The 11,287-nt window shown below is 51.9% G+C and overlaps 1 protein-coding gene across 1 annotated transcript in view; it reads right to left on the bottom strand.

The window, feature by feature from the left end:
- Positions 1–541: 541 nt before the first annotated feature.
- The window catches only part of pkhd1l1.1 (PKHD1 like 1, tandem duplicate 1), a 35,465-nt gene continuing 24,719 nt past the window's right edge, over positions 542–11,287 (bottom strand). Inside the window, exons 58-77 of the mRNA XM_084695448.1 lie at positions 10,933–11,106; positions 10,496–10,599; positions 9,994–10,108; positions 9,653–9,774; positions 8,808–8,898; positions 8,555–8,703; positions 8,307–8,429; positions 7,973–8,081; positions 7,773–7,889; positions 6,115–6,280; positions 5,664–5,896; positions 4,970–5,137; positions 4,396–4,553; positions 3,676–3,811; positions 3,229–3,579; positions 2,764–2,915; positions 2,294–2,440; positions 1,946–2,099; positions 1,342–1,576; positions 542–1,071 (exon numbers count right to left, since the gene is read on the bottom strand). Of these exons, the coding sequence (XP_084551574.1) occupies positions 873–1,071; positions 1,342–1,576; positions 1,946–2,099; positions 2,294–2,440; positions 2,764–2,915; positions 3,229–3,579; positions 3,676–3,811; positions 4,396–4,553; positions 4,970–5,137; positions 5,664–5,896; positions 6,115–6,280; positions 7,773–7,889; positions 7,973–8,081; positions 8,307–8,429; positions 8,555–8,703; positions 8,808–8,898; positions 9,653–9,774; positions 9,994–10,108; positions 10,496–10,599; positions 10,933–11,106 (3,203 nt within the window). The 3' untranslated portion in view covers positions 542–872. The remainder of the gene's footprint in view (positions 1,072–1,341; positions 1,577–1,945; positions 2,100–2,293; positions 2,441–2,763; positions 2,916–3,228; positions 3,580–3,675; positions 3,812–4,395; positions 4,554–4,969; positions 5,138–5,663; positions 5,897–6,114; positions 6,281–7,772; positions 7,890–7,972; positions 8,082–8,306; positions 8,430–8,554; positions 8,704–8,807; positions 8,899–9,652; positions 9,775–9,993; positions 10,109–10,495; positions 10,600–10,932; positions 11,107–11,287) is intronic.

Genomic DNA, 11,287 nt, shown 5'->3' with positions numbered 1-11,287 from the left:
AGTTCCTTCTCAACGTCTGCGGAGGACCGTGCACTGTACTGACACCACTGAACAAAATCGGTCCCGTAGGCGCACGAGAGCACGCCCACCTGCCGGATAGCAGACTTCCTCTAGGGTCCAGTTTCGTCTATTTCTACAAAGGTACAAACTATTGCCACCAATAAGGTACGACACAGTTATGTAGGCCTGTGTTTAAAATGTATTTTTGCCATTGCTTGTCCCCTAAAAAGATTAAAATCTAAACTTTAGGTTGACTTTTTGAACATGTGGCCCATCATTCACCGGCAACAGCCTACATCTACGATCGATACAGTCAGACTGCGAGGCTCATTACGCCGAACAGAGCCTATACGGCCCTCTAGTGGAGAAGAGAAGAGCTGCATTCGAACGACAGCGTCCTTAACAGAATCTTGTTGTCATGTCCGCCTTTCAGCACCATGGACAGTTTCTTGCAAGCGCTCCCCAAAGAATTTACCATCCAAACTTAATTTCATTGATTAATCTGACACCAGTAAAAACTGCGATTTACATATTTCGGATATGGTTTATTAAAAAGACGGATTTGATCATTAAAATAAGGAAGTCCCCTAAACATTAGCCCATAACATATGTGAAAAAATATATTATAATTTATATAACATAACTCCCATTTATTCTTATATATTGGAAAAAATATTCTAACATTTCTATCTCTTACATCACTTTTATAGGCTATAACAATAATGGAAAGAAAATTGTACAGAATGAAACTCAGTAAAGGCTGTCAGTAGGTATACCAGAATCTTGTCTGCATAAATATAGTGCTTCATTGACATGTTCATATTCTGTGCAAAAGACCCTCATAGATTTCAGTTGACGAATCAGTATTATCCTCACAGTCCCAGAAACAGGAGGCTGAATGCAGAGATGATGCTGACCAGTAAGATGGTGGTTGAGCTAGAGATTGTAGGGCTGGAATCAAAGATGGTGTCATCTATTGTGGTGGATTCTGTGTTCATGGTGGGAATGGTGATGCTTGGACTGGCAGATGAGGAGGTAGTACCAGGGGTGGTGGTGGGACCAGGGGTGGTGATGGGACCAGGGGTGGTGGTGGTGGGACCAGGGGTGGTGGTGGAGGTGGGACCAGGGGTGGTGGTGGTGGGACCAGGGGTGGTGGTGGAGGTGGGACCAGGGGTGGTGGAGGTGGGACCAGGGGTGGTGGTGGAGGTGGGACCAGGGGTGGTGGTGGAGGTGGGACCAGGGGTGGTGGTGGAGGTGGGACCAGGGGTGGTGGTGGGACCAGGGGTGGTGGAGGTGGGACCAGGGGTGGTGGTGGAGGTGGGACCAGGGGTGGTGGTGGAGGTGGGACCAGGGGTGGTGGTGGGACCAGGGGTGGTGGAGGTGGGACCAGGGGTGGTGGTGGTGATGGGACCAGGGGTGGTGGTGGGACCAGGGGTGGTGGTGGGACCAGTGGCTGAGGGGGTTTCAGTGTTATTGGTTAGGGGCGTAGCGGTGGTTGGTGCCTCCTTGACTGAGAAAGACCTCAGTGACCGAGTGTTCCACTCTATCAGAGTGAACCACATTGTCAAGTTCTCTCCTGCGGAAAAAAATCATCCAGTGATTACATAGCAGTCATAGGATTTCTACAGAATAGGCATGTTGATCATGATACCACTGTGAAACCTGACAGAAGAGCCAATGTATAGTTTGGAGCATTCAAAATCAAACATGTTATCTGAAAACAATTCAGATAAGCACAAAGCACAGAATCAAAGCACAGAATCAGTTTCTCGATGGGGAATATGGTGTTTTCAAATATACATAATTCATTGACTCCAACCACTTAAATCCTGTTAGAAATAAACACTTCTGATTCTTGATCTTCTGCTGTTGTCTAGCCAGGCAGGGCAACCCATGAACAGCTTCAACATGTGGACACAGTGGTCCAAGAGGAGCAGAGACGTACCCGTGGTTATGATGCCGAGGTTGGTGTAGTTGGCCCAGCAGCCACTGAAGCGCACGCTGGTGTCGCCTACTAAGCCAGACACAGTGTTGCCACTGGAGTCCTGGAGCGTTGCTACAGCTGAGAGGGATGCCAAGCCCACAGCCACACAGTCGCCCTGAGGGAAGAGGAGGATGGAAACGTAGAGAAGAGGAGGAGAGGAGGAGGGAGGAGGAGAGATGAGGAGAGATGAGGAGAGTTTTATTGTTTTAATGTAATATTTAGCAGAGCTGATTGCTTAAAGGCCCAAGTGTGTGTGTGTTTCAGAGGAGGCGTTCTCGGTGCTAAAGACAATAACAGCCTGGTCCTCACCTGGCTGTCCAAGGCCAGTAGATGAGGCTGAGTCAGCAGGGGGCCCGGGTAAGGGCCTGGCTCGGGGGACACCACCAGCACCAACTTGATCACGGCCAACACAAAGATCTCCTGAGGCTCCACCCTCGTCACGTCCACAGACGCAGCCTGCGGACACATCATGCTGTGTGTTCATTCAGAGCGACATGCAGGGGATTTATAACCTGCAACCTCTTGATTTGCAGTCAAATACTCTAACCACTGAGCTATAACTCATGTGCCATTCATGGTAAATGTTCTAGGTTTGGGTTCTGGTTTGTTAGTAGAAGTTGAGAGTTCATGAGAAAGTCAGCCCTCATCACAGAGAACGCTACAAAGCCTAAAGAAACGAGATGAGACTGTGCGGTGATTGTGTTTGTCTGGATGATACTGTGAGGTGACTGTGTTTGTCTGGATGAGACTGTGAGGTGATTGTGTTTGTCCCCTCTCACCTGGCTCCAGGTGGGGTCGGAGGCTGGTGGGGGGGGAGGGACGACGCCGAACTGCGATATGTTGAAGCCAATAGCCATACTGAGGTTCCCAATGATGGCAGTCATGCTCAGGTCACTGACGATATTCTTCAGCAGATAGAATGAATCCGCCTCTGAAACACACACAGAGAGAAAAGGAGAGTAGAGAGAGATGTTTTCGGGGCCCTTGATTGCAAAAATTGACCTCAAGTGGTGAAACAGAGATGAATGTACAGTGTTTGTCAGTTATACTCCTAACACCAATCCCCAATGCTGTCAGTGTACAGTGTACTGCAGCAATACCAGTATTACTGTAACACTGGACAGACAATGTTTTACAGTATCATTGTAGTATCAACACTCTAGTGTTAATCAGAATCTCCTTAACATCAATCCACTGATTCTGTGTGTGTGTTTGTGTGTGTGATAGTGTCTCCATCTAGCTACCGTTGGCACTCGTGGTGTTGGTGGTGTCCTGGACGACGGGAGACCTGATCTCCAGCTGCACCGTCAGACCCGTGTCCCTTCTCATGCGCCGGCTGCGCACGTTCTCACGCACGATCTTGGTGATGCGGATCATGCTTGGGGGAACCTTGAGGAACAGGGCCAGGTTCCGGACCAGGTCGTCCCCGAAGAACTGCTCCACAGTCATGGCGGGCAGCTGGAAGGAGACCAGGATGAGAGGAGATGTTCGAATCTCCAAAGGCACAGAGCCTCTCAGCAGCAGCTGCAGCATGTTGTATTTGTCGTCAAAGTAGTTGGAGCCGGCGGTGGAGTTCAGGTCTGGAACAAACTGACCTGAATGGAGGGAGGGTGTGTCTTTAATGTCAGGTGGCGTGTCAGGTAATGTGTTGTGTCGTGTGATTGGTGTTTGTCCTGGTCAGGTCCTGGTACCTGGGAAGACGGGGCTCTGAAGGGTGTAGTCGGTCCTGGCCGCGTTCCAGATGGCGTTGTTTGGTGGAACCAAGGAGTTATTCAAATACACATCCAGGCGTTGAAGGTTTGAGTAAAACACACACACTCTGACAGCCTGGGGAAAAAGGAAGAAAAGGGACCAGAAATTATAAATATTATATAATAATAATATACAATAATAATTTGAAAACAAACACAACACATGTTAATAATGCAATTCAACTTATCAGAAGTAAAACCGAATAACATAAGTAAAGTATGTTAGTAATAAGGTTCCTCAGTGGTGTAAAGTATGTTAGTAATAAGGCTCCTCAGTGGTGTAAAGTATGTTAGTAATAAGGTTCCTCAGTGGTGTAAAGTATGTTAGTAGTAAGGCTCCTCAGTGGTGTAAAGTATGTTAGTAATAAGGTTCCTCAGTGGTGTAAAGTATGTTAGTAATAAGGCTCCTCAGTGGTGTAAAGCATGTTAGTAATAAGGTTCCTCAGTGGTGTAAAGTATGTTAGTAATAAGGTTCCTCAGTGGTGTAAAGTATGTTAGTAATAAGGTTCCTCAGTGGTGTAAAGTATGTTAGTAATAAGGCTCCTCAGTGGTGTAAAGCATGTTAGTAATAAGGCTCCTCAGTGGTGTAAAGTCGTGTTACGTAAGAGGCAACAAGAGCAGATGAAAGCTGCCCTCTCGGGTCAGGGCATGACCTCTGACCTCTGATGGGTCGGCATTGAGCAGCATGAATCTCAGCTTCTGAGGGGTGACGCTGCTGAAGAAGACGTCGTAGCCCCTCCCTGTGGCCACCAGGCTGTGGAACAGAGACAGCCTCTTCTGGCAGGTGTAGCCAGAGCACCAGCCGTGGTCCTGGGGGCCTGCAGCACATGGGGGGGGGGTGTCATACTTTTGCCGTTTATTATGGTGAAACACCCCCCTGACCTTGTTTTTTCCACCTATTGTTATCTCACATTATTTCCCACCCTCAGTTGCAAGGTTCCGTTGCACAGTTTATGAAGAAGTTAAGGATATTTTAGTTTGAATCTTTTCAAACTCAAGCAAAAACTGCTAGGTTTAGGGCTAGGTTCACCAAATGTATCTACCCTGCCTTTTGAGGCAGTTCATGTTAATATTCAGAAGTACTTTTTGACATATTTGCAGAAATAGACTTCACATCCTGATAGCAACCAATACATCTAAAGGATTGACAGTAAAATCTCAATCAATCTGATATGTGTGTTTGCCACAGGGCTGTGGTGTCTGACATCATTGGTGGGACTGGAACAGATGTTACCGTTCAGCAGGTCCACGTAGGATCCCCCCAGCACTGCCACTGGGGACAGCCGTCTGGTCTCAGTGTCAGGGTCCAGACTCTCGATCACCATCAGCTTGTAGTTGAGCCCGAAGCACTTGTAGCTCTGCCAGGAGTTCACATACGTGCAACTGGAGTCTCTGATCACGCCTGGGGAGAGAAGCACGCCACTCAGAGGGAAGGTACAGCTCAGTGGTTAGAGGATCTGACTTCTGATGAAGAGATCGCAGGTTCACATCCCACTCCTGCATGTTGTTTTGAATAACTAAGTGATTTGGCAGACGATTGTATTATTATTACGATGTCTCAACATAAAACTCATCATTGTGGCCCTGTGGCTCACTGTGCCAAGTGGCCCTGTGGCTCACTGTGCCAAGTGGCCCTGTGGCTCACTGTGCCAAGTGGCCCTGTGGCTCACTGTGCCAAGTGGCCCTGTGGCTCACTGTGCCAAGTGGCCCTGTGGCTCACTGTGCCAAGTGGCCCTGTGGCTCACTGTGCCAAGTGGCCCTGTGGCTCACTGTGCCAAGCTTCTACATGCTGTCAGTTGGAACTGTGAACTCAGGCTTATGCAATACAAAAGACTACGCACAGTTTAAACTTCATCTATGCATTATTCTTGCTAGGAGTGATGGTGTTCATAGTGTCTCCATGAAGACACAGTGAGGGTTTACGTTACCCTTGTTAGGAGCAATACTGTCCACGGGGATCCTGCTGCCGTTGGGGTAGGTGAGCATGACAGAGGGGATGCGGTAGTCTCCCAGGCCTCTCCTGCCGTCACTGTCCCAGCCGTACTCAGACTGGGGCACCACGGAGCCCACGGCGCCCAGGAAGCTGCCGTCCTCGTCCCTGAGGGTGGCCTTCTTCATGGCGTCACAGTCCATGTCCACACAGTCAGACGGGTTGATCTTGCTGAGGTGAGACAGACAAACACCGCCAAATAAACGTCCACTCGACTCGAAACACAGGCTGTGAGGTACGTCTCTGAGCGTGAAAACACGCAAGAGCTGACTGCTTTTGTTTGTCAGAGTGATTTGATACAAAGATGAGACCTGCAAAGATGATGAACTAGTGCTTAGTGTACGTGAACGGTTTAGTTCTTTGTGTTTGGTGTGTTTCAGGATTCTTACGCTAGGTTTGGTCTGTGGATGAAGACCTTGCTGTCGTCAGTGCTGTCCAGCACCGTCAGCCTCTGCACTCGGACTGGGTGCTGCAGGTCGTCGTTGCCGGGGTGGGTCATGAACATGGCGTTCCTCTGGCTGGAGCACACGGTCCTGAACCCCACAAAGGTCGTGTCTGGGTGGCGGAGAGAAGGAGGGCACAGCGAGGACAAGGTGAACACGTGGTGTGAAGGAGGGCACAGCGAGGACAAGGTGAACACGTGGTGTGAAGGAGGGCACAGCGAGGACAAGGTGAACACGTGGTGTGAAGAAGGGCACAGCGAGGACAAGGTGAACACGTGGTGTGAAGAAGGGCACAGCGAGGACAAGGTGAACACGTGGTGTGAAGGAGGGCACAGCGAGGACAAGGTGAACACGTGGTGTGAAGGAGGGCACAGCGAGGACAAGGTGAACACGTGGTGTGAAGGAGGGCACAGCGAGGACAAGGTGAACACGTGGTGTGAAGAAGGGCACAGCGAGGACAAGGTGAACACGTGGTGTGAAGGAGGGCACAGCGAGGACAAGGTGAACACGTGGTGTGAAGGAGGGCACAGCGAGGACAAGGTGAACACGTGGTGTGAAGGAGGGCACAGCGAGGACAAGGTGAACACGTGGTGTGAAGAAGGGCACAGCGAGGACAAGGTGAACACGTGGTGTGAAGGAGGGCACAGCGAGGACAAGGTGAACACGTGGTGTGAAGGAGGGCACAGCGAGGACAAGGTGAACACGTGGTGTGAAGGAGGGCACAGCGAGGACAAGGTGAACACGTGGTGTGAAGGAGGGCACAGCGAGGACAAGGTGAACACGTGGTGTGAAGGAGGGCACAGCGAGGACAAGGTGAACACGTGGTGTGAAGGAGGGCACAGCGAGGACAAGGTGAACACGTGGTGTGAAGGAGGGCACAGCGAGGACAAGGTGAACACGTGGTGTGAAGGAGGGCACAGCGAGGACAAGGTGAACACGTGGTGTGAAGGAGGGCACAGCGAGGACAAGGTGAACACGTGGTGTGAAGGAGGGCACAGCGAGGACAAGGTGAACACGTGGTGTGAAGGAGGGCACAGCGAGGACAAGGTGAACACGTGGTGTGAAGAAGGGCACAGCGAGGACAAGGTGAACACGTGGTGTGAAGGAGGGCACAGCGAGGACAAGGTGAACACGTGGTGTGAAGGAGGGCACAGCGAGGACAAGGTGAACACGTGGTGTGAAGGAGGGCACAGCGAGGACAAGGTGAACACGTGGTGTGAAGGAGGGCACAGCGAGGACAAGGTGAACACGTGGTGTGAAGGAGGGCACAGCGAGGACAAGGTGAACACGTGGTGTGAAGGAGGGCACAGCGAGGACAAGGTGAACACGTGGTGTGAAGGAGGGCACAGCGAGGACAAGGTGAACACGTGGTGTGAAGGAGGGCACAACATCCAGGATCTGTGTGGTGCCTCAGTTTGCACCCAACACTGGAGCTGCCATAACTACATGTATAGATGACATCATGAGCAGAAGCAGGGGGGTTCCCCCCCCTCCCACACTTGTCATGACGAAGATCACATGTAGCGGCCGCATCCTGAGTTATTAAGTAAAGCTGTCCCACCCACATCTGAGAGCAGAAGTTCAGAACAGAAAACAGAACTGACCAGTCACAGTCATCAGGCCACTGATGGCGTTGCAGCTCGTTATACCCTGGAGGGACATCTTTGGGCCCTGGTTGTGTGCAGATTCAAAGGTCGGCCAGCAGATCCCAGCCCTGCCTCCTATACAACACAAGGGAACAGTGAGGTTAACTGAATGAACAGGGTGGATCTCCGCCCCCCTGAGGTGAGGGCTGAGACTGTACCTTGAGGTCGAGGAGCTCTGTGGTCTTCACTGTTCTGGATGTTGTAGTCGTTGGCCGGCACACCGTCAGAGCAGTTGAAGTTGGGGCTACTTCCCACGATCACAGCATCCTAGAAGAGGAGGATCCACAGTCAGGACAGTGCTCGTGTCATCTCACCTGAGGCTTCTGATGCACTTTATCTGAGATTGACACAGTAGAAGATATTTCCAGGATCTAGGAGAGTAGGGATGATGGAGCAGTCCACTCTGACATCCCTAACAAACAGCACAGGCCCACAGGCCCACAGACCCACAGGCAGGAGCCAGACAGAAGCTCAGCAGCAGTCTGGCCTCACCTGGATGTGCACAGTCTTGTTTGAGTACATGTGGGAGAGCGAAGGCGGGGCGAAGATGAAGGAGATGATTCCTACCCCGTTGTCCACCAGTGTCACATTAGCTACCACCACACTCATCGACACCTGCAGACTCAACACAAACACAAGTCAGGTCCAGGAACATGATACCACATGATCCATGCACAGGGTTGGTAAGGTTCGCTGTCCAACACTCTAAACACTCCCAGGGGTCCGGGGGGAAGGCCTACCTGGTAGTAGATTGCGTTGTCGTAGCTCCGCCAGATATTGAAACCCTGGATGAGAGAGCAGCCAGCCAGGCCGTCCTGGTTCAGGTAGACGCCGTACAGACCTCCATGAGCCTCATTACCACGCCACATCTCCATGGGGTTCCACCAGCCTGCCCAGGAAACACAGTCACACACAGTCAGGGAGATAACTGACACACAGCCTGTGAGTTTATGTTACGTTGTCAGGACAATCAGGGTGCTGTATGTGCTGTACCTGGGCATGGCTCTCCATCGATGCGGTACCCAACTCTTTCGTAGCCTGCCACAACGTTGTCCTGCAACACCACGTTGAATCCCTCGTTCACCTGGCAGTGAATGGACAAAGAGAGATACTTAGGGGGATTCGAACCTATAGATCTACAGTCAAAGGTTCTACCATCGGGGGTGCCCTGGTGGCTCACAAAGCAGAGCGTGTTCCACACAGGCCTTACTGCAGGGCCCCCACAGGCCTTACTGCAGGGCCCCCACAGGCCTTACTGCAGGGCCCCCACAGGCCTTACTGCAGGGCCTACACAGGCCTTACTGCAGGGCCTACACAGGCCTTACTGCAGGGCCCCCACAGGCCTTACTGCAGGGCCCCTACAGGCCTTACTGCAGGGCCTACACAGGCCTTACTGCAGGGCCCCCACAGGCCTTACTGCAGGGCCCCCACAGGCCTTACTGCAGGGCCCACACAGGCCTTACTGCAGGGCCCCCACAGGCCTTACTGCAGGGCCCCCACAGGCCTTACTGCAGGGCCCCCACAGGCCTTACTGCAGGGCCTACACAGGCCTTACTGCAGGGCCCCCACAGGCCTTACTGCAGGGCCCCCACAGGCCTTACTGCAGGGCCCCCACAGGCCTTACTGCAGGGCCCACACAGGCCTTACTGCAGGGCCCACACAGGCCTTACTGCAGGGCCCCCACAGGCCTTACTGCAGGGCCCCCACAGGCCTTACTGCAGGGCCCCCACAGGCCTTACTGCAGGGCCCCCACAGGCCTTACTGCAGGGCCCAGCTTCCGGTCCAGCCCCGCTCATGTCCCTGCATTTCTAACTGTGTCTGTTGCCGAGCACTCCTACCTCGATGGCAGCGTTCCACTCATAGTTGAAAGCCTCTTGTCGGCCCTGGTAGGAGCCGGGCCACAGGGTCAGGGTCACCAGGTTCCTGCGCAGTGCCGCCTCGCTGCCCACCACCCTGATACCTGAGGAGATACAGGGAGCTCTCAGAACACCCAGCAGCTCCATCCCATCACACACTGTTCCTAGAACCCTTTCCACAGAGGTCTTCACACATCAGCACAGGGCTGGCCCTGGATCAGCATGTATAGCCGATCCGAAAACCCTTAAAATGGTCTCTCTGGGTTTTTTTCCTTCAACGCAGAGTGTGGTGTCAGAAGGGTGAGAGAGAGAGAAAGAGCAACCTTGTCCAACAGTGTGGTACACGACGTTGTCGTCGATGTTCATCCAGACTGTCCCAAACACCCCGATGGCGGGAGAGAAGCCGTGATGGAAGGAGCAACCCTGGACGTACGACTCCTGAAGGACAAAACAAGTGACTTTGTCATTTTTCGATCGACAAGACCACATTCAAGTGCTTGGATATCATCTTGTGTTTCAAACGCCCACGGTGTGTGCACTGCCAGAACCATACATCTGATGCAGTTTGATCATCTTGTTTTTAGATTTTAATGTAGTTGGGCTTGTTTTTTAGTACAAATGTCTCACCTAGTGACTTAACTCAAGCAAACAACACATCATTTTAAGAAAGGGATCAGTATGTGTCTTACTGCATGGGCAGTCCAATGGACATGTTTTAAGCTCATAACTAGTATTTTAGCACTTAAATGTGCTATTCTTGACAGAGCTAAGGTCCAGTCAGTGAGAGTGTTCTCAGCTGTGGGTAAGTGACAGAGCGGGGCCAACCTCTCTCAGGTTGAGGAAGGTCAGAGAGTAGCGAGGATCCGAGTAGTCAGTCCAGCCCTCCTGGCCGGTGTGGTAGAACTCTACGTTCCTGATCTGGGCCTTGCCTTAACAGGAAGACAACAGCTGGAGCTCAGTGATGGAAGAACAGCAGAATAATACCATATTCACTTAGCAGACACGTTCATCCAGAGCGAAGTGCAGTACAGGAGGGATTTGAATCTGCAACCGCTTGACCTGCAGATACGAACACATTACCTCCCCTCCGCGTACCAAATTGGTGAAGGGACCAGACATTGGTACCTACAACAGCTCACTGGTTGGAGCATTTGACTGCAGGTCAAAAGATCGCATGTTCAAATCCCCCTGGATTTGTTTCCTCACTAGATAAACACGTCACGTCAGGTTTAGTGTCTCGGACGCTGCAGGTGCTTCTTTACCTTTGTACTTGATCCCCTTTAAGGAGAAGGTTCCCACCAGCACTCTGGCTCCAAACGACTCCTGGAACATCTGTGGGTAGTCCTGGCCTGTGATCCTGATGTTCCTGCTGAGCAGGCCCACATCTGCTGCCAGCCTGTAGCTGTGAGAGGAGCCAGCCACGCTGTGCATCTCCGCTGGGGACGACACACATGCTAATGTCAGGTGCTGTGCTAGGAGACACTAGGAGAGGTGTGGCTGTGCTAGGAGAGGTGTGGCTTTGCTAGGAGAGGTGTGGCTGTGCTAGGAGAGGTGTGGCTGTGCTAGGAGAGATGTGGCTGTGCTAGGAGAGGTGTGGCTGTGCTAGGAGAGGTGTGG

This window comes from Hypomesus nipponensis, chromosome 4, assembly GCF_054491055.1.
Source record: "Hypomesus nipponensis isolate SF chromosome 4, ASM5449105v1, whole genome shotgun sequence".
Taxonomy (NCBI): Eukaryota; Metazoa; Chordata; class Actinopteri; order Osmeriformes; family Osmeridae; genus Hypomesus; species Hypomesus nipponensis.
This window is presented reverse-complemented; position numbering and strand designations above follow the sequence as displayed.